This window comes from Melanerpes formicivorus, unplaced genomic scaffold (genome assembly GCF_026170545.1).
Source record: "Melanerpes formicivorus ecotype bairdi unplaced genomic scaffold, bMelFor1.0.p_v2 SCAF_28, whole genome shotgun sequence".
NCBI lineage: Eukaryota > Metazoa > Chordata > Aves > Piciformes > Picidae > Melanerpes > Melanerpes formicivorus.
This window is the reverse complement of record NW_027142380.1, coordinates 3,630,039-3,656,645: the sequence shown is the minus strand read 5'-3', so window position 1 is coordinate 3,656,645 and position 26,607 is coordinate 3,630,039. Positions and strand designations below refer to the sequence as shown.

General features: G+C 45.2%; 1 protein-coding gene across 1 annotated transcript in view; it reads right to left on the bottom strand.

Moving 5' to 3' along the window:
* The window catches only part of SYNPR (synaptoporin), a 120,256-nt gene extending 96,586 nt beyond the window's left edge, over window positions 1-23,670 (bottom strand). Inside the window, exons 1-2 of the mRNA XM_068154262.1 lie at window positions 23,567-23,670; window positions 23,414-23,479 (exon numbers count right to left, since the gene is read on the bottom strand). Of these exons, the coding sequence (XP_068010363.1) occupies window positions 23,414-23,479; window positions 23,567-23,584 (84 nt within the window). The 5' untranslated portion in view covers window positions 23,585-23,670. The remainder of the gene's footprint in view (window positions 1-23,413; window positions 23,480-23,566) is intronic.
* Between the last annotated feature and the right edge of the window lie 2,937 nt (window positions 23,671-26,607).

The following is a 26,607-nucleotide window of genomic DNA, read 5'->3' as shown; positions in this document are numbered from 1 at the left end:
CTGAGGGAGCTGGGGTTGCTTAGCCTGGAGAAGAGGAGGCTCAGAGGAGACCTTATTGCTGTCTACAACTACCTGAAAGAAGGTTGTAGCCAGGTGGAGAGTGGTCTCTTCTCCCAGGCAACCAGCACCAGAACAAGAGGACACAGTCTCAAGCTGCACCAGGGGAGGTTTAGGCTGGATGTTAGGAAGAAATTCTTCACGGAAAGAGAGATTGGCCATTGGAATGTGCTGCCCGGGGTGGTGATGGAGTCACCATCACTGGAGGTGCTTAGGAAGAGACTGGAAGGGGTGCTTGGTGCCATGGTTTAGTTGATTAGATAGTGTTGGATGATTTGACTCAATGATCTCAAAGGTCTTTTCCAACCTGGTTAATTCTATTCTATTCGAGCTATAACAACGGTTGTGGTAATAATTTTAAGTTTGTCTCTTTCCCCCATCTAACCAAGTGCACCAGTTATGAAACAGGCACTGCAAGAGAATTTCAGCATCTTTAATTAAGAAAAGAGAACGAAGTGGAACTCTGGAAAAAGAACTTGTGACTAATACGCAGATTTTATCAGCTTGTGGATCGGAAGCCACAGTTTGCTGGAAGTTGTCTCCTTTTTTGCTGATTTTCCTCAGATGGAAAAGGCACTTGTGTTCTCTCACTGAGTACTTTGCCTCTGCGCCTTTTGCAGCATATGCTCAAGTTTGCAGTTGCTATTGATAGAATGGGAAAGAATTACAACTCTTAAGATTTCATATATTAAGAAAACAAATACAGAAATTAATCTTTTGAAGCATAAATGATGCAGAGTTTAAATTGTAACTCAGATAGTCACACTCAAACATCAATCCTGGAAGCTTTCTTTAGCAAAATTTAAATAAAGGCAACTGTGGGTCTCTCTAGAGCCCACATACATGCATGAAAGCTGGCAAAGGCAATAAAACAGAAGTGTTCAGTCAAATGTCCAGTGAGGCACTTGAAACCTGCTAATTGGGAAGAGGGCAGACATGTGACTTCAGAACAAGTAGAGCTTGCTCTGTGGTCATTAGCTGAAGCCCTGGGAGCATCCATGGGATTAGCAGAGAACGACATCTTAGTAGAGGGCACAGGCTGGGAAAGCAAAGCTTGTGGAGGTTGTCCATGCTCTGTGTATAATTTCATAACAAGCATTTCTGGAGCCCATCAGCCCCAGCACTAAGGTATGCGAAGCTGAAGTCATCCATCATCACCTATAAAAGGGACAAAACTGGTGTGAAACACAAGATTACTCCTCCAGGACTGGAACTTACAGAATCATAGACTGTTTTGGTTTGAAGAGACCTTTAAAGGTCATCTAGTCCTGCAGTAAGCAGGGATATCTTTAACTGGATCAGGTGGCTCAGAGCCACGACCACACAATTACTCTTGACCAGTATCTGAAGGGGGCCTACAGGAAGGCTGGGGAAGGACTTCTCAAGATCTCAGGTAGTGATAGGACTAGGGGGAATGGAATGAAGCTGGAGGTGGGGAGATTCAGGCTAGATGTGAGGAGGAGGTTCTTCACCATGAGAGTGGTGAGACCCTGGAATGGGTTGTCCAGGGAGGTGGTCGAGGCCCCGTCCCTGGGGGTGTTTCAGAGCAGGCTGGATGAGGCTCTGTCCAGCCTGATCTAGTGTGGGGTGTCCCTGCCCGTGGCAGGGGGGTTGGAACTAGATGATCCTTGTGGTCCCTTCCAACCCTGAATGAAACTATGAAACTATAGTTTTCTGCAGGGAACAAACCCTTGCTTCCAAAAAGCAAAACAAAAATAACAAAACCCAACCTTTTGCTGAAGACTCAAGACACTAATGCTGCTGGACTCTGTGGCAGCAGTAGATTTGGAACCCAGGGACAACCACTTCTAGAGCATTACTCCTACCCCAGGTGTTGGTGCAGCACTGGAAGCCTGGGGGAGAAAGTGTTCAAGGTGGTGCACATGGGCCCAGCAGACAGAGCAGCTCTGTCCCTGCCATTCCTCACCTCTAACTCTACAGCCACATCAGAGGAGGTGAGAGACCAAATAGAGAAGTGCAGCTGGGACATTCCACTGCCCATTTCTGTTTTCCCTTCTGCTGCTCTGATTTGAGAATTTTGCAAGACGTTTCAATCAGAAAATGCTAACTATGCCAAACTTAGATCCCATCAATGTGACACTGTAAATAACTCTGAGTAGCAAAACTGATTTCCATGTTATTAGGCATGCAAGGAACAAAAGGCACCACACATAGGAAATGTATGCATCTAGCTATAGGAATGCCTTTGCCATGCTCGAGGGCTATAATGATGAGTTATACCTGGAAACAAAGTGTCCGTTTCCTGGGCTCTTTCCTAAAGCATCATCATATGGATACAGATATATGAACTCACAATCTCTAAGATAAAGTGACTAAAGCTATCATAGTGTCTATGATGGGGTAAGAAATGTGAAACTGTCAGTTAACAACAGGACACATGAGAGTGTAACACAGAAAATGTATCCCTAAGGAGTGTGAAAATACATTAAAGCCTTGATGCTCTTCACAATCCATTATCAGCTACAGAAGGCATGCCATAATACCCATGTCCCAAGTGTCAAAGATTAAAGAGAGCACATACACAGCCATAATCAATTTTAATCACATTTTTTCACCCACGATCACCCTGTAAACAGGCCCAGGGATAATTGGATCAATAAGTGAATTCCCATCAAGTGCAAAAAGCTGCACGTTCAGCAGGATAAGTTATCCCTGCCTATGGCTACAGGAAGAGTTTGTTCTCAGCACTACTGGGACAAGATCAGTTTTCAATTGGCTCGGGCTGCAGATCACAGCCTTGCCAAAGGCTCACTGCAGAGGGCACAGCTAGCTGAGCGGCCACAGAGAGCTGGCACACCCACCGCAGTGGTCTTCATTATATTCAGCATTTGAAGCATAAAGCATTCAACAAGAGGATATTTTAACTCCTAAAACCAGTCAATTATGTTTGCTGAATTAGGCTGTGTGACTGGGTTGGTAAGCACACCGGAGGAATAAGAGTGAAACAAAAGCCCTGTTTAAAATAGGTCGCTCCTTTAGAAAATGTCATAATTACACACTGCAAAACCATTTGCATGTGCAATGAGTAATACATGTTTCTGGTGATGAGAAAGCCTGGAGAAGCTTAATCAAAGCCCAGCTTATCAGCAACGGCTAATTGGCTTCCATAGTGCATCATCCAGCAGAATCTAGCATTAGCACGAGCTTCGCCAGCCATTAGTTGGCAGAAAAATCTCAATTTATTTTGATAACGGAGGTCTTACCTCCAGGGGTTTCCATGACCACATAATCAGGTGGTGCATCAGTAGCCCATCCCATGCCCTCCAGTCAGCATCACCGCGCTAATCAACTCGACAGCCAGGAAAGATGGGAACTGACCATGATGCAAAGAGTAATTTGAGCAGGAAGAAAGGTACAAGGGTGATACATAATGAGTTGAAATATTTTGCTTTAAAAAAGAGAGTGCAAAGTAGAAGCTAATTAATAAAATGCCACGAGTAATGCAACCCCAAAATGCAAAATAATGATGGACTGAAGTTTTCCCTACAGCGAGCTGTCATCTCTGTTTGTGAATTGCAAGGCTGATTTCCTCAGTGTTATGCAAAGAAATGGCCCTTCCCCCCCATTTTATTTAGACTTCATGTTTTAGCTGCTGAGTCTTCTTTACACGGAGATGGGGTTGCAGAAAAGGAATAAACCTAACCCATCTCTTCTAGGACATGATCTGCCTCTGCAAAAAATGTGGGTAATATTCTGGGAAAGCATACCTTCATAATTCCAGCCTCAGATTTCCACCAGGATGACACCATGACAACAAATGACGAGATCTAAAGAAGATCAGACCTTATGGGGGGGTGGAGGTTAAACACATTTTATGTAAGGATGAATTTATTCATTTAACACTTCACTTGAAAGCATCCTACATCTGTGCCACAGCTTGAAATTGTTGTAATCAACCTAGTAGAAAATATCATGAGATATCATTGGGTTGGTGCCAATCAACAGTTTGGAGCTGTGACCACAATTTATGGCCATACTAAACATAGGAAGCATGAAATATTTTGGCCATTTCCATTCAGTGACTACATCAAGAATGAAGTTCCAGCAGGATCACCACTAAGCATCTTGCGGCTGTTGACCATCAGGACACAGCAAAATGGTATCTTCTTGTAGTCTCACATAGCTATCAATAAAAAATTGGGGGGCATGTATTGTACCATGCAAACGTAAATGAGATGGCTCTGAGAGCATCATAGGTGCATCGATACAACACCTCACTGCTGAGAAGTTGAGCTCGTTAGCACTGCCCTGTTGACAACATCACATCAGGATCCAATCCATCACCTTGAGTACTGTGTCCAGTTCTGGGCCACTCAGTTTCAGAGAGATGTTGACTTACTGGAACATGTCCAGAGAAGGGCAACAAAGCTGGAGGGGTTTGGAGCACAAGCTCTACGAGGAGAGGCTGAGGGAGCTGGAGTTGCTTAGCCTGGAGAAGAGGAGGCTCAGAGGATACCTTATTGCTCTCTACAACTACCGGAAGGGGGGTTGTAGACAGGCAGATGATGGTCTCTTCTCACAGGCAACCAGCACCAGAACAAGAGGACACAGTCTCAGGCTGTGCCAGGGGAAGTTTAGGCTGGAGGTTAGGAGGAAGTTTTACACAGAGAGAGTGATTGGCCATTGGAATGGGCTGCCCGAGGAGGTAATGGGGTCACCATCGCTGGAGGTGTTCAGGAGGAGACTTGATAGGGTGCTTGGTTGCATGGTTTAGTTGATTGGGTGGTGTTGGATGATAGGTTGGACTCAATGATCTCAAAGGTCTTTTCCAACACAGTTAATTATTCTATTCTACTCTCCTCACAACACTGTTTGGTGTTGAGTAGGTCAAGCAGCTCATGCAGAGCTGGCCAAGGCGTATCTGGATGACTCATAGTGCATGGCACACTAGCGTTTGTCATTCAAATCTCCCAGCTAGGAAGCCCCAACTACAATGGTTAAACACAAGCAAAACAATTTAATTTTGTGCTTCAGAAGACCAACTAAGAGTCCCCTCACCATCTGCAAATCCAAGTGCCAGACCTGGGCGATTAGGACCGCGTGTTTCCTAGGTGATAAGCCTTTCATTTTTCTGGAAGACATTTGAAATAGAGCATAGGAAGATTAATCCTCCCCAGAGAAGGGAGAGTTCACTGGCTAATTTCTCTTGCATTTAGATGTAATAATTAGGCGTATTGATTCTTCTGCTTTGTTCCTTACCATTATAATGAAATAATTAAGACAACTTCAAGGAAATATTTGAAAGCTCCTTCCACATTGTCTCTTCAAACACCTAACACTCAAAGGGAAAAGCAAAGGCAGACACTCGCCTTATTTATCTCTGTAATTCATCAGGCACCAACTTCAGGCTGCAAAGTGCTGCCTCAGGCTTCACTCCATTTGCTGCCTATCATGACTATGAACAGCAACACAAATGAGATCCATCTGGTACAATCAGAACACACATAGCACTGCTAAGCTCTCACAGTAGTTTGTTATCAAGGTGGGACTGGAGAGAGGCTGATCTGCTCCAAGAGTTATGAAGAGAAAGCAATATTTGTAATTCTCCTCAAAGAGCCACACTGTAGCATGCTTGCTAAATAAGATGCAAATGTTATTTCTAGTTCAAATTTGCAAGTTGAAGATTCTTGAAAGCTAATGCTGAAGTATCTGCACTGAAGAGCACTCATGATCTCCATTCTTTCAGACAGCAGCATCACCAGGTTTTTCAAATACAAGTATGAAATTATCCATGAAGAGCTCAGTCATTGCCCTACATCCACAGGAAAAAAACCATAACCTAGAGACAAGTGGGTTTGGAGCTCCCTGATGGTCCTCAGGGATGCACAGCTTGCTTGAATGGATCAAGGCCTGAACTGTGCCTATCTGCATGGATACTCAGGGAGAGCTGAAACTGGAACAATTATCAGAAGGATGAATGAAGATATTAAACACGTAAAAAGTTCTGAGAAAAACCACTTAAATTGAAAAGGATTTGCTCATGTCTAATTCAACATTACTAATTTAGCAGCTGATAAGAGTTCTCTGATCTCTCCAGCATGTCTCAGATTTAAATAATTTTCAGCAATTTTTGATTGAATGGCTTTTAAAATATTAATCTTGTAAAAACACAGGGAAATGCAGATGCATTTTAACACGTTTGCTTCAAAAATACCACTAAGCCCAGCTGACACAAAAATCACCATCTCCCACCTGCTGAGAGGCAAATTTGATGACCAAAAATATCAAGCTCACTTCCCCAAAAGCATGCAGATATGCTGTCCTGGGATATGACTCCACATGGGCTAGAGCACTTAGGTCCAAAGTGAGCATCAAACTTTCCAGACATGAAGCATTTATTGCAGACTGTGATCTCTGGAGTATCTTGAGTCTCCTGCACCTTTTCCCTTCACGCAAAGCTCACTCAGATCTTCATGACTGATGCTGCTCTGGCACAGTATTAGCTGTTAACATTTAATAGGCACCCCCTGTATCTAGTGGTCACTTTGACAGCAGGGGTCTGCTGTTTTGTTCGTGACTGAACACTTCAAACAGAAATCTTAGATGTGGCTACCTCTCAGAAGGAGGAAATATCTGAAGAATGTGTTATTTTCTGATATTTATATTCCCTTAGAAATGAAGGGTGCTTTCTGTATGACTCACAGCCATGTTTTTCACTTGTGATATTTTTAAACCCTGAGATCCAGCACTGACTGGAGTGCAGAAAGTGTGACTCGCCTGCCATCTTACCCCAAGGCGCCTTTCAGCCAGGTACAGGTGAGAGTAGGAACTGAGAATGGATCATCTCCAGGTTTACTAAGAAATAGTTTTGGGATTTATAAATTTCAGTCATATGTGAAAGCTAAAACCTGACTGGTTTAATGGAAAAGAAATACATAGACACATCTCCTATGAGAATATCTTGTATATTTGAAAAGAAACAGAAAAAAACCCACCCAGAATAAGGGCCCCTTTCTCTCCCCTCCCCCCAAGAGTACCTTTACAGTCTAGATGAGAGCTAAATTAATAAAAACAAAACACCCTCCAATTCAGTAAATAACTTAAGGAGATATAGCCTCATGGCAAGTGATCCAATGTAGATTGTTTACATGAAGTTCCTCCCACTGCAGATCCCTTCTCAAATTCGCCATGAGGGCATCACAGAGAAACCCAAGCCTGTCGCAGCCACATGGTAGGGGCTGCACCTGGAGTGTTCAGGTCTGAAGTGTCCAGACCTCATTGCCCTCTACAACTACCTGAAAAGTGGTTGTAGCCAGGAAGGTGTTGGCCTCTTCTCCCAGGCAACCAGCACCAGAACAAGGGGACACAGTCTCAAGCTGCGCCAGGGGAGGTTTAGACTCAAGGTGAGGAGGAAGTTCTTCACCGAGCGAGTCATTCGGCATTGGAACGGGTTGCCCAGGGAGGTGGTGGAGTCATCGACCCTGGAGGCGGTCAAGGGGAGATTGGACGTGGCACTTGGTGCCATGGTCTAGTCATGGGGGTCTGTGTTGATAGGTTGGACTCGATGATCCTCGAGGTCCTTTCCAACCTAAGTGATACTGTGATACTGTGACCTCAAAGAGCCAAAAGAGGCAGAAAATAAACACAACAAATAATGATAAAATAATTTCAGTGCTTTGAAACGGCTCCCTGGAGTCCAGCTTCTCTTTCAGCTTGGAGAAGGCAGAAGGGCTCCTTGCTGGAGCAAGGCTCACCAGCAAATCTTGATGGCCGGGCTAAACCGTCTTTAACATCAGGCAAATGTAAATGCTGCCTTTCTTTAAATACAGTTTAGTTCCTTTAAAGCATCATTCAAGAGGCATAAATGCCAGCCTCAAGCTCAGAAGCACGCAACTAGCTGTTCAAAGGAAAATCACAGGCAAGATTTTGCTCTGGGCAGAAGGATTTTGCTATTGGTCTTGCAGAACTATTTTTTTTTCTGCAGAAGCCAGAAAGAAGAGGAAAGTCAAGGCAGAATAACCACAGGAGCAATCTGAAAAACAATCAAATCTGGAAAAAAAAATAGAAGAGAGAGGGCAGCCAGGGGGAATGAGGCTGTGAACACAGAGTCCATCACCGGATGCAGGACTGCACCAGACTCATCCTTACTACCAGTGTGAATAACCACAAGTGCAGCACCAAAACATCTGAAGCGACTTAACTATTATGAAAGAATTAACCTGAAAAGGTCTGAAAAGTTGGCTAACAACTTAGATCAAAAGGGGTAACATTATCACAGAGACCCATTCAGTCTGCACTGCAGCTCTTCAAGAGACATGGAATACAGTTTTCCTTGCAGTAACCCAGAACTGTACAAGATAGAGAGCTTAAATCCATTCCCATTCAGATAAGTTATCTCTTCCCTTCCCCACCAGCAGCTTTTAAAAGATGCATCTTAAACTTACAGCACTGGAGGGTTTTTTCCTTCTCAGATTTTTAATTCACTGGCATCATAAAGACCTTTAGCAATACAGTGTGAAGAGCACTTTCTCTTCAGATTGTCCTGCTTTGAGCCAGTTTGTACATTACGGTTACTTCATTACTTACATTGCATTACACAGGGGCAAACAAGCAGCCATGCACCTCTCTGTGGCAGATGTGCCCTGGGGCAGCACAAGGCAAATGTTTCCCAGGGCCCCACATCAGGCACAGAGGCTGGGCTGCCTGGCTGCTTCACTCCAACTGCCCCTCTGTGGTGTCAAGACAGACAACATGCTTCTTACCCTCCTGCTAGCTTGAAAATGGGGTAAATCAGAGAAATGCTGCAGATGAGACAGCAACATCATCAGGCTAGACTAATTGTGGAGTGGCAATTAGCTAAATAAACAAAATAACCCCCCAAAAAACCCCAACAACAAAAAAAAATCCTGTTTGTGGGAAGCATCCAAATTCTGTTACAGAATCACAGAATCAATCAGGTTGGAAAAGACCTTAGAGATCATCAAGTCCAATCTATTATGAGGCTGTAGCCAGGTGGGGGTTGGTCTCTTCTCCCAGGCAAACAGTGGCAGCAGAAGAGGACAGAGTCTCAAGCTGTGCCAGGGGAAGTTTAAGCCCAAGGTGAGGAGAAAGTTCTTCACAGAAAGAGTAATTTGCCTTTGGAATGTGCTGCCCAGGGAGGTGGTGGAGTCACCATCCCTGGAGGTGTTCAAAAAAAGACTGGATGTGGCACTTGGAGCCATGCTTTAGTTGTCAGGTGGTGTTAGAATCATAGAATCAACCAGGTTGGAAAAGACCTCAGAGATCATCAAGTCCAACCTATTACCTAATACCTAACACCTCATGACAGCTAAACCATGGCTCCAAGTGTCACATCCAATCTTTTTTTGAACACCTCCAGGGATGGTGGCTCCACCACCTCCCTGGGCAGCACATTCCAAAGGCAAATTACTCTTTCTGTGAAGAACTTTCTCCTCACCTTGGGCTTAAACTTCCCCTGGCACAGCTTGAGACTCTGTCCTCTTCTGCTGCCACTGTTTGCCTGGAAGAAGAGACCAACTCCCACCTGTCTACAACCTCCCTTCAGGTAGTTGTAGAAAGCAATAAGGTCTCCCCTGAGCCTCCTCTTCTCCAGGCTAAACAACCCCAGCTCCCTCAACCTCTCCTCATAGGGCTTGTGCTTGAGACTGTAGTGGGTTGAGACCTCAAATGGTCACAGAGACCTCTCATCAGCCTTGTTGCCCTTCTGTTGAACTAGGGAAGGAACACCAGAAGGACCAGAATATATTTCTTCCTGCTCATTGATGTGGTGGTCTTGGCTACTTGCTCATCTACAAGTCAGTGGGATAGAAGACAGACTCCTCAAACACTGAAGCCATGCTCCTCATGTGTGGTTTTGATGGACAGTTTCATCAGGAGTTGAGTGACAAATTGTAAGTTTAGCAGCCACGACCAACCAACCAACACACAAATCTTTTGCCCTGTTACTCAGTTACTGGCTAACAAAATGGCACCTTGGCCAGAAAATCTCATGGGTTTTCTTGACATGTTCAAATCAGAGTGCTCCCACAACTTGTTGCCTAATTCCTGACCACTTTCTCTTCAAGACGTCTCTTTTTCCTGAACCCTTCCCATCTGTATGTTCTACACGTCAGCTTCAAACATCGTGAACTATACAGGTGGTGAAAAACAGACTGCAAGGAGCTCACTTTCCACTTTGATGGCACCTGTGCTTCCTTGGTAAGGCAGAAAGCTGATGAAATGCCAGGAGGCCAGTCTACAGGGAATACGAGTGCTATATGTGGCACATTGAATCCGATTTCCCTGCGTACCACCATATGGAACAGAATCTCAGCAGCATCAAACGTTTACCTAAACTCCATTAATGTCTTCTCCAAGCCAATATTTATAGCATACACACCAGTAGCTGCTGTCAGAGTGTGTATAAATGTTAAACTGAACTGTTAAAGAAACATAATGACAGATGTAGAGATGCTGAAGAGTGCAATCTATTCTAATTTATGGTAATTTATTTCCATCATCTGGAGCCCTATTCAGAAGAGAAAGCTGAATGCATCCCAAAAGGCATCACGGGATGGAGTGTAAAAATCCCCAGAAAAAAATAATCTCCTTTTAAACCAAGCAAGAGTACTCTTGTCCTAACACCCAGGACATGCTTAGCAATCTCTCTGTGCAGAAGTAATACAGATGTGGGGTACTCAAGCCCTGCCTCCAAGCAGCCCAACGACACACAGGCTTTATTGCAAGCTGGGAATTGCTGGGAACTGTTTGTCCCAGGAGAGATGTTTGATCATTGCTGAGTCACTACTTTTGGGGGACTAAGATGTGCAAAATACATTTATTAGCTCTGTCAGATCCTCCAAAGCTGCATCAACAACCAACACCGCATCCATGGGTGGCAAGCACAAATGAGTACATAGAACATTTTGGGTTGAAAGGGACCTTTAAAGGTCATCTACTCCAACCCCTCTGCAATGAGCAAGGACATCTTCATCTAGAGCAGGTTGCTCAGTGCCTTGTCCACCGTGGCCTTGAACATTTCCAGATATGGGGCTGCTACCACTTCCCTGAGCAATCTGAGTCAGCATTTCACCTCCCTCATTGTGAGAAATGCCTTCCTTGTATCTAGTCTAAATATACTCTCTTCTAGTTTAAACCATCACCCCTTGTCCTGCTAAAAAAGATTGTCCCCTTCTTTTTCACAGGTCCTTTTTAGGTTCTGAAAAGCTGCACCTAGGTCTCTCTACTCTAGGCTAAACAACCCCACATATCTCAGCCTGTCCTCATAGCAGAGGAGTTCCATCCCTCTGGTAATTTTTGTAGCCCTCCTCTGGATGGAAAATTACTTTTAAAAATGACTGAATGATGCCATGGTGACCTATATGATGGCAGAAGCAGCTTTATTTAACTTCTTATCATCACAAGCTGTGCTGGATCAGTTGTGCCACGAGACCCAAGCCCTGTCCCAGTCTCCTGTTGCTGTTGTTCTGCTACAAAAACCATGATAAAGGGGATGAAAAAAAGAAAAGCAGTGACAACCTTTGGTCCCCAAAGTGGGGAGTGCCATCAGGCCACAGGCAAGAAGCTCATTTACATGGCATCAGCACTCACCAGGACGCACAGTACCATGGGCAGAGGCAGGAGGAGGCTTTGTGCCACGTGGCACAGCCAGTGTCCCCCGCATATGTCGGCCTGCCACGAAGCCAGCTCCTGCTGCCTGCCAGGGCCTCACAATCTGGACAGGCACAGATTTAGTGCTGGAACCGACATCCTCTCTGCAGAGCTGCCTGCCACCAGTGATAGGCTGCAACGGTGGCAGCGGGAGTGCACACAGTCCATGGAGCCAGCCCAGCAAAACAGGGAGGTTCACCAGCACAGCCTGGCAGGTCTCTGCTGTATGGATGGTGCAGCCTCATGTGCAGCTCTGAAAAACTCCCTGTCTGACCAAAAGAGGGCTAGGCACACAATGTGTCTGCCATATGAGGCAAGGCTGAGAGAACTGAGTTTGCTCAGCCTTCGGAAAAGAAGGCACTTTATCATCGTGTTCCAGTATTTAAAGGGTGGCTCTATAGAAGACAAGAGAGCCCCTTTTCACCAGGAGTCACATGGAGAAGGTGATGGGTAATGGGTACAACTTCTGGAGATATTTCAATCAGACACTGGAGGAAAATTTTTCAGAAGAGCAATCAGCCATTGGAATAATTCCCCCAGGGAAGTGTAGGAGTCCTCAACACCAGACACTTTTGAGACCTGGCTGGACAGGATGCTGGGTCATCTTATCTAGACCATGGTTTTCCCAAGAAAGGTTGAATCCTTGAGGGGTCCTCTCCAACTTGGTATTCTTTGATTCCATGAATACAAGCACAGACTACGACATCAATATGCACAACCTGTCTTAAAAATCAGATAAAAAAAATTCCTACCATTTTCTTCATTTTAGACTCTCTTATATTTTTCAAAGAAAATAAGGAAAAAAAATGTAATCTCTCAAAAAGTGTTGACCCTACTTTGCAAGTTGCAGTGCTATGGGCTGTGGTGGACCTGCTAAGCTGTGTGCTTCTTCATACCCATATTTTGCATGACTGCATAGAAAGCCAGCAGCCTGCCAAATGCTCTCAAACTGGGCACTTGGCAGGGACTAATCAATATATCTGCCCAGTCAACATCATACAGTGTTGCTTCTGCTCTCTGAGGGATCAAACTTTATAATTATCCCACTTGAAATGGATTCTGTTTTGCAGTTATATCTCAGCTCCTGGCCTCAACCCTCTCAATGAGCAATTCCATCAAGGAAACTCTTCTTGCGGTACCATTCACCGAGGCAGATTAAAAATGGGGAAAGAATACATTCTGAAGGAAGCTCTACTGATCCACACTCATGAATAATCTCCCTGTCCACATGCCTTTGGTCACCAATTGGAAAAGTCAGTTTACAAGGCGCTCAGTACTTGGCAGCGTGCAGCTTTTGCACTTCAATCCATACTCAGATGCATCCTTGTGTTCGCATGAAGGACTGGAACAAAACACTGCTAAGACACAACAGCAGACACTCTGTATATCAGCTTGCTGAGATCAAAGGCACACAGCAGCAAAGAATTTAATTAAAATGTTCAAATTAAACAGGAAGGCATCCATTGTTTGCTTTTTTTTGGCAGGCATGTTCTTTCAAACCAGGGCCTAATTCTATTCCAGCATGCTGACTGCCCTTGGAGATGGCAATCAGGAGAGCTCTGCCAGATTTATTGGCCACTGGATTTGGCAGTGAGGGAATCCCACACTTGCTGTGGCTTTCAAGTACAGTCTCTCAAAAAGCACTAGGAGAAGCTGCTCGACTCCAAAGGACAATTATTGCAATACATGCATTCAATTTCCAGTGTTGGACCTAACCCTATTGAGCTGGGCACAATATACCCCACCATGGGCATCATTCTCCCTTACAGATCCAACAAGAAGCTGTGACCTTGCCATGTTCAGCCACTGCTCTCCCCATATAAAAGTTGTTTTTAATGGGGTAAAACACAGATGCAGAGCAGTGGGGGGTTTTGGTATGTGCAGAGCAGGTCCTGCATGATTTACAGCCAGGATAAGCAACCGCATGGTTTTAAACTTGCACTCAGATGGGCGACTTGCCTTGCTTTGAGCATAATTCCTGCACACAGCCAGAGAGAACATTATTCTGAAAACAGTTCAAGCAAGGCTCAAGTTTTTTTGTTAAATATCTAAGATATTTCCTGGCATCCTAGAGTGTTTTGATTTGGATGCTGAAGGCAGCCATTAGCCATAATATGGCCCACAGGGAGGCTGAACAAAGCAGCCAGTTGTCTGTTTGGGTTTTGGAAGCCTAGCAAGTAAGACTGTGATACTTCTATAGCATTATTTGAGGTGTCACAGAGGCTTTTTACCTAATATTAGGAAAATCAGCAAATGACCTATTAAACATGGGCTCCAACACAAGAGCACAAAGTGCAAGTGCCAAAGGATTTGAGCTTCAAGCCAAAGATACTTTGGATTTGTATCACCTGAGAAATAACACAGGAAGGCAGAGCATTAACTTCAGGAAAAGTGGAAACCAGGACAGACAATAATAAAACTTCTTTCTGAAAGAAGATCTGTAGCCATGAATTACTGCCTAACGTATCAATAATCTTGATGTTAGGTAGCATTTCTGTCTGAGAATTTCTGAGCAGAATTTCATCCTCAATACTTCAAGTTCTTGAGCACTTCTAGTGAATATTCAGTCAGGATGTTTGCAGCAAGCTCTAACACTTCTCATGGAATAAAAATTAAGTTGACAGGTCAGTAGTTTTGCAAGACAGCCAAATCAGACAATTCTGACATTGGGTCTGGGGCTGTACACCTCTCATCTGAAAATGTATAATGCTTTATTGATATTCTCCTGCTCCACAGTTTTTTCCTTTCTTCCTTAACACAAAGAAACAGGACACTACCTCCTGCTTGTATATCTCAGAGCCTAGGATGCTTGTTGGGGTCTTAGCAAAGATGTATCTCCAGTCCCTCAGCAAAAGCATCATGATCTCTGACTGCTCTGAAAATACCCTCACTAGCTCTGGCTTGTGATGGCACCATCAAACTGGGGCTGGGGCATCTACACCAGCACTTCTCCTGAACAGGACCCCACAGAGCTCCTCCCTGACCTTTATCCCAAGCTCCAGCACTTTCTGCTCCCCAAAGCATTAGCTCAGCAGCTCCCACAGGCTCTCTCTCTTGCACCGCCTTCTCCCGAGATGCATTTTGGAAAAGGCACAGGCAGAACAAATTCTTCAAAGAAACACATTTATTTATCTTTTAGAAAATCACAAAGAAGGGAAAGATAAACAATAAAGGGCAATGAGCACATGACTTCAGCCTTCTCAGGCCATTTTGTCTGGATGGCGCACGTGCCCCACTGCCTGAAAGTTGCCTTCCTCTCCACACTGAGGGCCATAACATTGTTTCATGCCAGAGCCAGCTGTTCAGCTGGAACCCCCCTGTCTTGAGGGACCACACCAATTTAATCCTAGCAGCATTATGAAAATACTCAGCCATGGCAGCAACCAAGCTGCCTGATGACAGACTCCCTGCCTAGGTATCACTCACCACAACCAACCTCTAAGCCAGACAGGCTCAGGACTTCTCACCTCACCATGAATTTCAGCTTACATTTGGGCAGTTTGCAAATGCATGCAAATACTACATAGAAAAAAAATAATCTTCCAGACTGTGTACTCATGGATGTGCCTACACCCATAGGCTGATATTGAGGCAACACCTAATAATTTTTGTTTATATAAAAGCTGCTCATAGAGTATTTCCATTCCCAAACCCTTTCAATGCCATAATCTGTACATACAATTATTTAACCTCTCCATGATTTTAGGCAATTGAACGATTTCCTTAAGAATGGGGACCAAGATCAACTTCTCTGAGTGAAGTATTCTGAATGGAAAAATCTCTGCTTCCAAAGATAAGCCAAAGAAGTCTCTACAACAGCCAGAAGACAACACTGTGCAAATTAAACAAAGCAAAAGCTTACAGTTTGTCTATATTCAGTATTATTTTGCCAAAAAGCAAGCAAGCTGTCACCTTAGCAACTATGTCACACTTTGCAGCACATATGCCACATTGAACAAACACCTTGGAAGCGGCACCTCCACACTGTATGTTCCTTTCCATAATGTTCTTTACAACACTTTGCAGATCCCCTCCAAAAGCCATGAAGACCCTCTTTGGCCAGGTGCCGGGCTGGCCAGCCAGCCAAGTGCTCTTTGCACACTACTTCCCAGGGCTGTAACACCCCTTCACCACTTTTATTTGGTGCCAAGGAAAAAAGCTTTGCTTGCAGAGGTGTGGCATTGCCTCCCATCAGCAGCCCAGTGCAGATTCCAGTGTTGCCTGTTTTCTGCCTCTGCCTTTCTCCTGTGTCAGGAGGAGGTCCTCTCTCTCAGAGCAGCATGGGGACTTCAACCAGTGACTAGGAGGATTCCTGCCTCTTGGGATCACGTGCAGTGCTATGAATCCAGATTACATCAGAGACCACAGGATCCAAATGATGAAAGAGCTTTATCATAAGCACCTCCAAGCCTGTCCTCCCCTGACTGCAACATTTAAATCCAGAGATGTCAACACTCAGGGCTTTTACCCGGGGCACCAATTATGCAGATGCTGATTTACAGGACTGATGACTGAAACAATTCCCTCATGAAAATTGTCAAGGAGACTTTAACTGTGTATGTCTAATGGCAGAACCCTCTATCTCCAGGAATCTTCTTACTAGTTTGAAAGTCAGATCATTTTTGTTCTTCTTTTCATAGAAACCTGGTTTGCATATATAATCAAATTTAGCATTAATGAGCCTCTCTCCTCATCTTCTATTCCTAATGCTTTGAACATCCACATTTGGATAGTGCCAGTATATTCTGCCATCAAGAATCATAGAATCAACAAGGTTGGAAAAGATCTCAAAGATCATCAAGTCCAACCTGTCACCCAGGACCTCATGACTACTAGACTAGTGCCACATCCAATCCCCTCTTGAACACCTCCAGGGATGGTGACTCCACCACCTCCCTGGGCAGCACATTCCAATGGCTAACAACTCTCTCTGTGAAGAACTTTCTCCTCACCTCAAGCCTACACTTCCCCTGGCACAGCTTGAGACTGTGTCCTCTTGTTCTGGTGCTGGGTGCCTGGGAGAAGAGACCAACCCCCTCCTGGCTACAACCATCCTTCAGGTAGTTGTAGACAGCAAGAAGGTCTCCCCTGAGCCTCCTCCTCTCCAGGCTAATCAGCCCCAGCTCCCTCAACCTCTCCTCATAGGGCTTGTGCTTGAGACCTCTCACCAGCCTTGTTGCCCTTCTGTTGGACTATGGAAGGAACATCAGAAGGACCAGACTATATTTCTTCCTGCTCATCGATGTGATGGTCTTGGCTACTTGCTCATCTACAAATCAGTCTACAAGTCCTTCTTGATTTTACCAGTTTCACCCAGAGATCTCCACAGAAGTACATAACTCCAAAACCCCTTCGCTCTGGAGCCCTGCATCTCAACTGTGTGTGATAATCCCACATAACTCATTTGTACTAGGTCCCACTCAGGCCTGCTTAAAAAACATAAGGATTTAAATGAATTTTTAGATGACCTTTTAAAATTAACTCTTCCATGGTTACAACAGGAGCCTAAGTGGAAAATGGAAGGCACTTTTCAGGTGAAAGATGACATCTATTTGCAATGTGGTCAGGCACTGCTGACCTTTTCTCCTTCCTTCCTTGCCTGTACCAGCATTTACGCCATTTTAACAGCAATGGTTTTGATGGCACAAGATTAGTGAAATTCTCCATTTCCAACAAGATGTGCACACAGATAAAGTTGCACGTGAACAGCATGCAGGACACCAAGGGATCACAAGGCAGACTTCCTGTTCTTTCACTTGTATTCTGGGGTTTCTGTCTTTAGGGCTTCCATCCTTCCTCTGATGCTCTGATCTAAAAGCATGTAGTTTATCAAAGCCAAAGGTTTCAGAATCACAAGACTCCCAGAAGTTAAGACTTTAAGGCCACAAAGTAAAATACCATGCAGCCACTGTTAACTGCTTCTGCTGCCTTTTATACCAGTCCCACTGACAGTAGCATATGGCTTTCACATCTGGATTCAGCAAGGCTACAAAAACTTTTCAGATCCTTCATATCACACACAGCAGAGCTTGATGCCTAATAGCAAAATCTGCCTTCCAGTTCTTCCTAATAAGAGTAACTTGTCCAACAGAGCTCCCCACCTGCAGGTTACCAATGCCCAAATGTGTTCAGAAGTCCTAGGTCCAATACCAAAGATGGATCAAGTCTGTTCTCAGGGCTTGGGTGTGTTCTGTTGTTTCACTGTGGAAATTTTTGCCTGTCCAGAGCTGCACTGTATTTTGCATGCATTATGCTAAGCTGCCTATAAGAAATCATCCAATTAATGACAGCTTACAGAGCAGGGTTAGTTACATGGTAATTACCATTCTAATATTAAAATGCCATAGAAATGGATTTAACTATTTTTCATTAACTGGCACATGTTTTATTGACCTGACTCTACACATAAAACACCTTTGAGGTTAAGTAACTGGGAGCAAGTTTTCAAGAACAGCAAAGTACCTACATGCCAAGGCAAGCATCACAAGAATCAGCAATTAAAAGAACCCTTTTTTAGATGTGTTTGTGTATCTCATGTATTGAGATGGATGGATCCAGCATTAAATGCAGCATCTAATCCTGGCATTGCATAAGGAACATCACCAAGCAGAAATATTTTTATTGTGGCTTTTCTTTCAATATGAGATCAAAGATCAAATACTCAACTTTTCCAGCCTTGCATCCATGAGAAGCACTCAGCTTCAGCCACCACCTAAAGTCTCTGCCCTTGCCAGAGTAGACAGCAGCCAAAAAGCAAATAAACACAACCAAATGTGATGAACACTCTCAAGCAGCTGTAAAAGATCTCAGTCCCATAACACACTATACAGAGCAAACTACTACTAACACGTGCCTCACACAAGAATTACCTTCTTAATTCTTTCTTCCTTTATTCTCAGCACCTCAAGATGTCTAGTGTTTTCTAGGGCATACTTGAAAGCATGCAGCTACTTATGTCCATTCATATGCATGCAAATATAATCCAACAAAAGCACTCCATGGGCAGATGAGCAATCAGCACGAGGACAAAAGACAAGAATTATTATCAGTCCTTCAAGATTCAGATTCCCTTTGCCTTCCAAATACACATCTGCTTGCAAGGCAAGGGGCCCTAACCCTTTCAGAATCTATACAATCAAGGCAAGGTTGACACTTGCCATGCTGGCAACAGCCTGGCCTTTTTCCTGGCTCACCAAATGATCACACCACGATGGCAAGGAAGAAAAGCAAAACTAGTTTGGTCCATGTACACAAAGATCTTTCAAACCACCTTGCAATTGCATTGTCCAGTTTCCACCAGAAACAAATGAAGATTTGTTGCCCAAATGCCCTGCGCTACTTCTGAAACCTTTGAACACATGCTGTGGATATGCTCACGAGCAGTGATGATCTGCAGTCATGCACAACCTGGAATGTATTTTTTTCTGCACAAAGGCAATAATTAAAACAACTCCTCAGACACATTCAGGTTCACTGAACATCCTAATGCCCACTTCCACATTGTCCTATCAAGAGACACCCCAGCACCTTCACGATTTGTCCTGCAACACAAATGACTTACATCTACCCTGATACAAGCAGCACTGGCTTAGACAGAGCTACTTGTATGGCCTTTGTGCCCCCAAATACCCACAGTCTGCTGTACCCATACCAGCCTGGACAGGCCTGCTAGCTGGTAACACAGCCACCATGTTGCATGGTATTTGAAAACAAAAACCTACAGATAATCAGCAAGGCAATCACAGTGCCTCTCAACTTGCAAACCAGTGGAGTTTCTGCATCTCTGCTATTTATCAAGGATTACATAGAAAGCTGTTATGGACAGCACTGCAACTCCTGTTATTTTACACTGAAACTAGACCCGTGTCAGGTTGCTTTGGGTCTGCAGAAGGCAAGTTGTTTGTGGCAAATCTCTGCAAAATTTGAGCCAGAAGTAACTGCAAACCTCTGACAGGTAACCACCTAACTGTATGAGGAGGTTTGTATACACATCACACTGGATGGGCAGAGTCCTGCTTTTCACCTGATTTGCTTTTGTAGGCCTCCAGAGAAGAGATGACAAAACAAACTGACCGCCACTTCTTGCCTTGCTCACTTTTTGCAGACCCCAGAAAAAGCAGTCTTAAGACACCCTGAGATCCACAGGACTGAAATTAATATGGGGAGACAAATTAACATATTTCTTCTCTTTCATCTTTCCTCATTCATTACTGCTAGGTGCCCATAGAGAAGAGTCATTTCTCAAGTGAAGTTGTAATAGTATTTGTGACACTGCAACTGGTTGCAGTGCCACAGCAGATTATTGTGAAAAATAAGCTTCAGAAGGACACCCTCTTCTCATACAAAGATCTGTGGAGTTACAGCCAAGGGAATAAAGAGGAGCAAGAACAAATGCAGCTTTTAAACAGCTTTTCCCTGCCCCCATCATATGCTATGAAGCAAAAGTTGACTCAAAGCTGGAAGCACCCAGGGCCTATCTTGTGCAGCTGCATGCTGTTTTCCAAGCTCAGATGTGAGATCCACATGCTCTAAGTACACAACTTATTATCAAGGTAGAGTTCAAAATATGCAACTCTTGCTTTAGTGTTACAAGTCATCGTTGTTTGGTTGGGTTTTTTTTTTCTTTCCCTTAACCTTTCCTGGGTCTGAGCCAATGTTGTCTCTTAATGGCTTCTAAATGCAATTTCTTGGCTGAAAATAATATCACGAAGTACATGGGAAATACAAATGAAAACATATTACAGTGCTGTGAATATTCAGAAGAATTAGTCTTATCTCAGCATCTTCTCTCTGGGTGTTAGGTGATAGTCAAAGCAGCAGATTGAAGGAGGTCAGATAAAGCCCCTGGGTCTCAAGACAAAGGCTCATGTCTATGCCAGGCTACAGGTACACCGAAATTTGCACTCCTATAGATAAATTTTGCAACAGTTACAGTTTCACATCTGAGAAAACTACAACCACCTTAGTTGTCTCCAGACATGCAAATATTTCCACTCCTTAACATGCAAATTTCAGCAACACCATGGTACAAGAAGTTTACTACTACAGACTTGCTGACCCCTGAGCCTGGGTCTACCCAAATCACCTAAAATATGAGTGCAACTTCAAGGCTGGACTGCCTGGACCAGATGAGGAGACTTTCAGTCTATACCATCTCCACCCTAACAGTCTTTCTAAGGAACCCCCATACCTCTGCCCTCTGTGCTGAAACACCACAAAGCCTCCACTGAGCCCAAGAACCATCCAACACCCCAGAACTGCTGTGTCTCCAGCCAGGCCATGAACTTTATTTCTTTGCAGATGCGACCTAGGACTCTAGTGAGAAGTGTCAGGAGGTGCCATGAGTAGTGTATGGGCTATAGTATACAAACAACAGGGCAGAATTGCCATTTTCCCCCTTCTCAGATTGCAGGAAGGGCTTTCCCCACCTGTGTCCTATCTGTTGGATTTTCACACTAGAAATCCAGAACTTGGCTTTCTGTGAAATATGCATTAAGAAAATAAAATATAAAAATAATAACTTCTCCAAACCCCTCTCTTTTAGATGACAAATAAAGCCAAAAGAAGACAACATTAAAATTACTTGCAACTGCTTTCCCAAACCTTAAAACCCTACAAAACTGGGGGTTATGATTCAGCTGCCACATCACCCACAAGACACAGGTCACATCCCCTGACAGGTGATAACTGTAAAGGTCTGCAAAAACTCATCAGCATTAACAAGAGCAGGTGTAATAAATTCCACTATTACCAGCACTTTTTGCATACACCCTGCCCCCCCCCCCCCCCCCCCCCATCTCCCCGTCCCTCACACATCATTTAACACCTGAAATGAAACAGCTGTATAGCCAGCAATTAGCAACATAATTTGACTGTTCTGATCAAGTGCACCAAGGGCTGGCAGGGATTGTGCAAGTGGCCACAAAATCAGCTGCAGCATTTGAGGTTGCTTTTGAGTTTAAAATTATGATTAAGCTGATAAAAGAAGTCTGAAGGAGGATGGACACCTAATTGAGATGAGAGGTGGTAGACAGAGGTGGAGAACACAGCATGGTGAGAAGGAAGATGGGAGCAATGAGATGAGGTGGCCAGAGCTGGAATTTGGGTAGTACAAAACCTCTTCAAGTATATATACTAAAAAAACCTTCCATGCTCTGAAATACCATACACTAAAATGCGCTGACTTACACATACATGTCAAAGGGGGAAAGAGTAATTTCTCAGACCATCTCAAATGTTAACAACACTCTGCACTCTTCTCCCACATTCTCATATTGCCAAGGACTGACACACCTCAGCTGTGCCAGCCCAGCTCTGTTTACATCCAGCCACACGTGCATGTTATATATATACACAACCAGGCCATGTGCAGATACAGCAGCCAGGAGAGTTCTATATGGGGCTTCCAACCATGACAAAGGCAGCTTTTATATTCAGCTGTTGGAAGAAGTTACAGACCTAGGAAACTGCCAAGAGAAAAAGAGTTCCCGCTTGCTGTCCCGAGGATGCCAATACACATAGAGGAGTAGTTTCCTCGAAGGGCACAGCCTGTGCCCACCAGCCCAGAGCCTTTCCTGGAGGACCTTGCTTCACAAGTACCACCAGGCACAGCTTCACTAGGCAGATAGCCAAGAGACCACGCTCCCAGCAGCTATTTGGCATGGAAATAGCTTTGCTCCCCATTCTTCTGCTCCACGGTGAGCACTGCAGAATAGTTGAAGCACCCTCAGACTGGTGGCTGGGTCTCAATGCCTGGATGTCCTGACGTCTCCTTGAGGCAGGAGTAGCAGTAGCAGGTAGGTTCGCAGACCTTTGAGTGAGGAACGCACGGGACCTCGTCCATCCTTTACACGCAGATCATGCTGCTATCGTGCCACCTCGTCCCAAGCCCACGGCACCGCCACATCCCCCCCATCCCCCAGCTCAGCAGGACTCGATGCTTCGAGGCACTCCGTGGAGGAGAAGAGCTGCTGAGTGCAGGCAGGGACTAGGTCCAGGGCAAACAGCTGGCCCCGGGACGCTAAAACAGCCTCTCGCCAAGCCCCTGCGGCCGGTCTGCGCGCAGCGGGTGCGAACATGTGGATAAAGGCACCCGCACGCGTATGCGCCCCCCAAAATACGCGGCTTACATAATTCCCCAGCCAGTCAGCGTTAGGGGAATGTGATTAATCCTCCATGACATGTTCTGAACTTTCCGTTCAGAGAGGCTCTCTCCTCCCGCAGACCTACTGGCGATGAATGTCATTTGACCTGCAGACTTCACTACGAATGAGCATCAGAGCAACAAACAGTGACATTGCTCCGCAAACCAATTATCTGCCTCCTTCCCCGCTCGGCCCAGAGACAAGTTTACTAAACGCATAATGAGCGTTTTTATTTTTTTCTCCTCCTTGTTTTAAAAAAACCCACAACACAACACAAATAATCGTTCGCATCCAGCACAGCGAGGGGTGTCGGGGGGGTAAGGTAGGCAGCAACAAACCAAGCCTCCAGCTCACCCCGCGGCCACCTCGCTGCAGGATGAGAGTCCCGAGGCTCAGCTCCTCACGCCCAGCCCCCCCGTGCCCCTTGTCCCCAGCCCCTCTGTACCCATGGCCGCCGTCCCAGCCCGGCTCCCACCTGTTCCGCGGAGCGCAGCGTCGTGCGCGCACTTTGGGTACAAGCCCCTCTCCTCATCCCAACCCACCCACAGCCGAAGTGCTGCCCCAGCACCCCAGGGACTCACCCACTCGAGCACCCTGAGGAAGGCCAGCGGCTCCTTCACCACGCGGAAAGTGCCCGCGGAGGCGAGCTGTGGGCAAAGAGAGAGTCAGCACCGCGCCCGCTCCGCGCTAACCCTCCCCGCGTCCCCTCATCTCACGCATCTCTCTCTCCGCACCTGGTCCACCGCCTCCATGGCGCCGCAGCCCCGCGGAGCCGAGCGGAGCGGTGCGGAGCGGAGCCGCCCGCCCGCCAGCCGGGGATGCGCGGCGCTGCCCCCGCGCACGCCGGGCGGAGCAGTCGGGCGGGGCCCCGCGCCCCCCGCACCGCCCCGCGGAGCCGCCCCGCACCCGGCACCACTGCTGTCTCCCCCTCACCGGCAGTCCGCCACTTTTAAAACCAATGCCAATTTTTTTGGGGGGTGTCTGTTTAAACAATTCTTGTATTTGGGGGCAGGAAGGAAGAGGGGCAAAGCCCAGAAAAATAAAAAAGGAGAATAAAACAAAGTGCCTCCCCCTGCGCCTGCAAAGCAACTGGGAACGTTCCCGCGGGAGAGAGGCTGGCTCCACACTGCACCGTGTCCCGCTTTCCCCTCTCACTGCCCCCCGCTCCTCGAGGCAGCTCCCTCCTGGTTTCCCAGCAGTTCCTTGACAGCAGAACAGCGTTTCCTCTCTTGCTGTTGTCCTGGCCTCATTTCCCAGCATGGCCTTAATAATTATAGTACATCCTGGGTGGCATAGTGTGGCAGGAATAGTGATTCTCTCTGTCCATCCATGCCTCTGCTGCCCTTGCTTGCTGACAGAGTTCCATTTCCTTGTGGCATTATCACCATCAGGGTTTTGCGATAGAGCCAGGTCCTGCCCCAGAAAAGGGTCAGGAAAGCACTGAGGGCATAAATCCATCACCCTATTTCAGCCCCAATTCTGCAAACATTTGCATATTCAACTTAGCTGCCACCCTGATAACCAGTTGTGCCACCAGAAGGACACCAGTGCTCAAATAGGATTTGGGCCTTAAGTAGGTCAGAGACAGCAATATCTGCCTAAAAAAAAATACCTGAGCTTTTATTCCCTGTAAGGAATCAGCCATCTGCAAAAGTTTAATAAGTCAATTAGTTTTGCTCAGATTAAAGCTCTATTATAAAAAAACAACCCCAAAACCAGATGAATTCATGGAGTAAACAAGAGGCATGTTGAAAGGGAATTAATTTCTGAAGGTTTCATTGGAATCTGCGGCAGAGGATTTTATGTTAAAGCCAGGGATCTGCAAAAACCCCAGATGAAGTCTGTGACACCAATGGGAGTAGGACTTTTTCTTTTAAAAAACCCCAAAATCATCTTTTTTCACCCTATCAAAATCATCTTTGAGGTCAGACTTGTATTTACATGTCATTTTTCCCAAGAGAAAACAACCCCAAGCAGTCATATTTTGTGTCCTCCTTTCTTTCTGCCCTAGGGAAAAAGAAAAATAGAAAAATCTGAGAACTTCTCCTTACCAAAATGTTACCAAGTTAGGATTATTTATTTATTTAAATAACCTCTAGGAAATATAAAACACTTCTGAGCAATTCTAGTAATTGCCTGCTGGTGGCCCAGCGCCGCGGGAGGTAGAGTCCCTCCCTTCACAAAGGCACAAGTATAGAGAAGCCCTAAACCTCCAAAAGGCATAAGCTGACAGGGACACACACTTTCCCTCCCTGAGCTTCAGCCAGAACTTCACCAGCTGGTGCAGAGCTGCAAGGCCAGGTCACTGGTAGCCACCTGCCATCAGCTTTCAGACTTGACAAAAATCAGTTTGGTCCCCAGGAAGAGCACAGTAACCACGCTCCCTCCTGCAGAGATCTCCAGTTTTGGTGTCTGATATCAGCCTCGGTTAGTTTACACCAGCACAAGTTTTCATTGCTTGTGGTTTGCCATGACTTTCACGTGCTGTTTCCTTCAGGAAGTTTCTTTTATGAAGAGACTTAAGAGCTGTGGATATATTGAAATAGTTCCAAAAACCTTCTGAGAGATTAAAGAATACTGAAGCATTTAGTGAAGGCATAGCTGAGCAGTAGACTGGGGTGTGGAGAATCTCTTTTCCTTAATTGTGTTGGTAGTATATGCTGGAAAAAAACATGACCCAAATCTCCACTGGCTGCCATGGAAAACCAGGAGCTTAGTTCACTCACCCTTTATTAATTACCTCCAATTATAATTCTGAGATCTTTAATAACACTTAATTTTCAACCTTCAAAAATGGTAAAAGGCAGAAAAATAAAGGCAAATATTCTTAAGAACTTCACCACTGGTAGGTTGGGCCCCTTTGAAGACTGGGCTGGTTTCCCCACTCAGCATGCTTGGCCTTGCAAGGAGCTCCCTCATGCTGCATTTCCCATTCCCTTTTTGCCATCCCAGCAGCGTTTTGGCTTGGTGCTCTTCAGTGCTTGGCCATCCACACCTCAGCTCTCCCTTTGTCTGGAATTCTTTGCAGAATCTTGGCAGCAACTTGATTTTGTCGTCAGAGCTCAGTGCCTTTTCTAGCTGTTATTAAGTCTTCCAGATGGCTGTTAGCAGTTGTACTTCAACGTGGCAATGGGTCTCTTTTTGGCTTTTACAACTGTCCTTTTTATACATGGTGCCAGTTAGCTCTGAAGTAGGAGCGTCTCCTTCCTGGTTCTTGAGCCTTCTAGCACAACCCTTGCTCTACAAGTATCATTAAAGAGCCACACTTTTTCAATACTACCTAACAAAACACACACCAAAATGCATGCTCAAACCAGCAGAGACTGTCTGCAATCACTGGAGATACAGCAAGAACCTGTACCCCAAGACAATAAATTATAGTCGCTCTTCTCAACAGAGAAACTGTGCTTGACATACTTTGGTAAAAATTGTCATTAGAGAGGCAATTACAAATATTCACAATGAATGAAAAATAGTCTGAAGACACCAGAAGTATTTCACAGGGACAGGACCTCGCACTATGACTGTCTCCCTGAAGACAGGAGCTTCTCAACCTTTCCTTTCCTTAGAGAAGGCCCACCAGTGCTGAAGGGGGATCAGAAACATCAGTCCTGCATCCCTGCTGGGTATTGAGGTCCCCCACAGGACACTATTACTTTAATGCTCTGCCTTCTACACTTTGGAAACAAACTCAATTAACACAATCCAGATATGGCAAGTTTCACTGCTCAAGTCTTTATTTCAGGATTAGTATCTTGTCCAACTACAGGCAGTG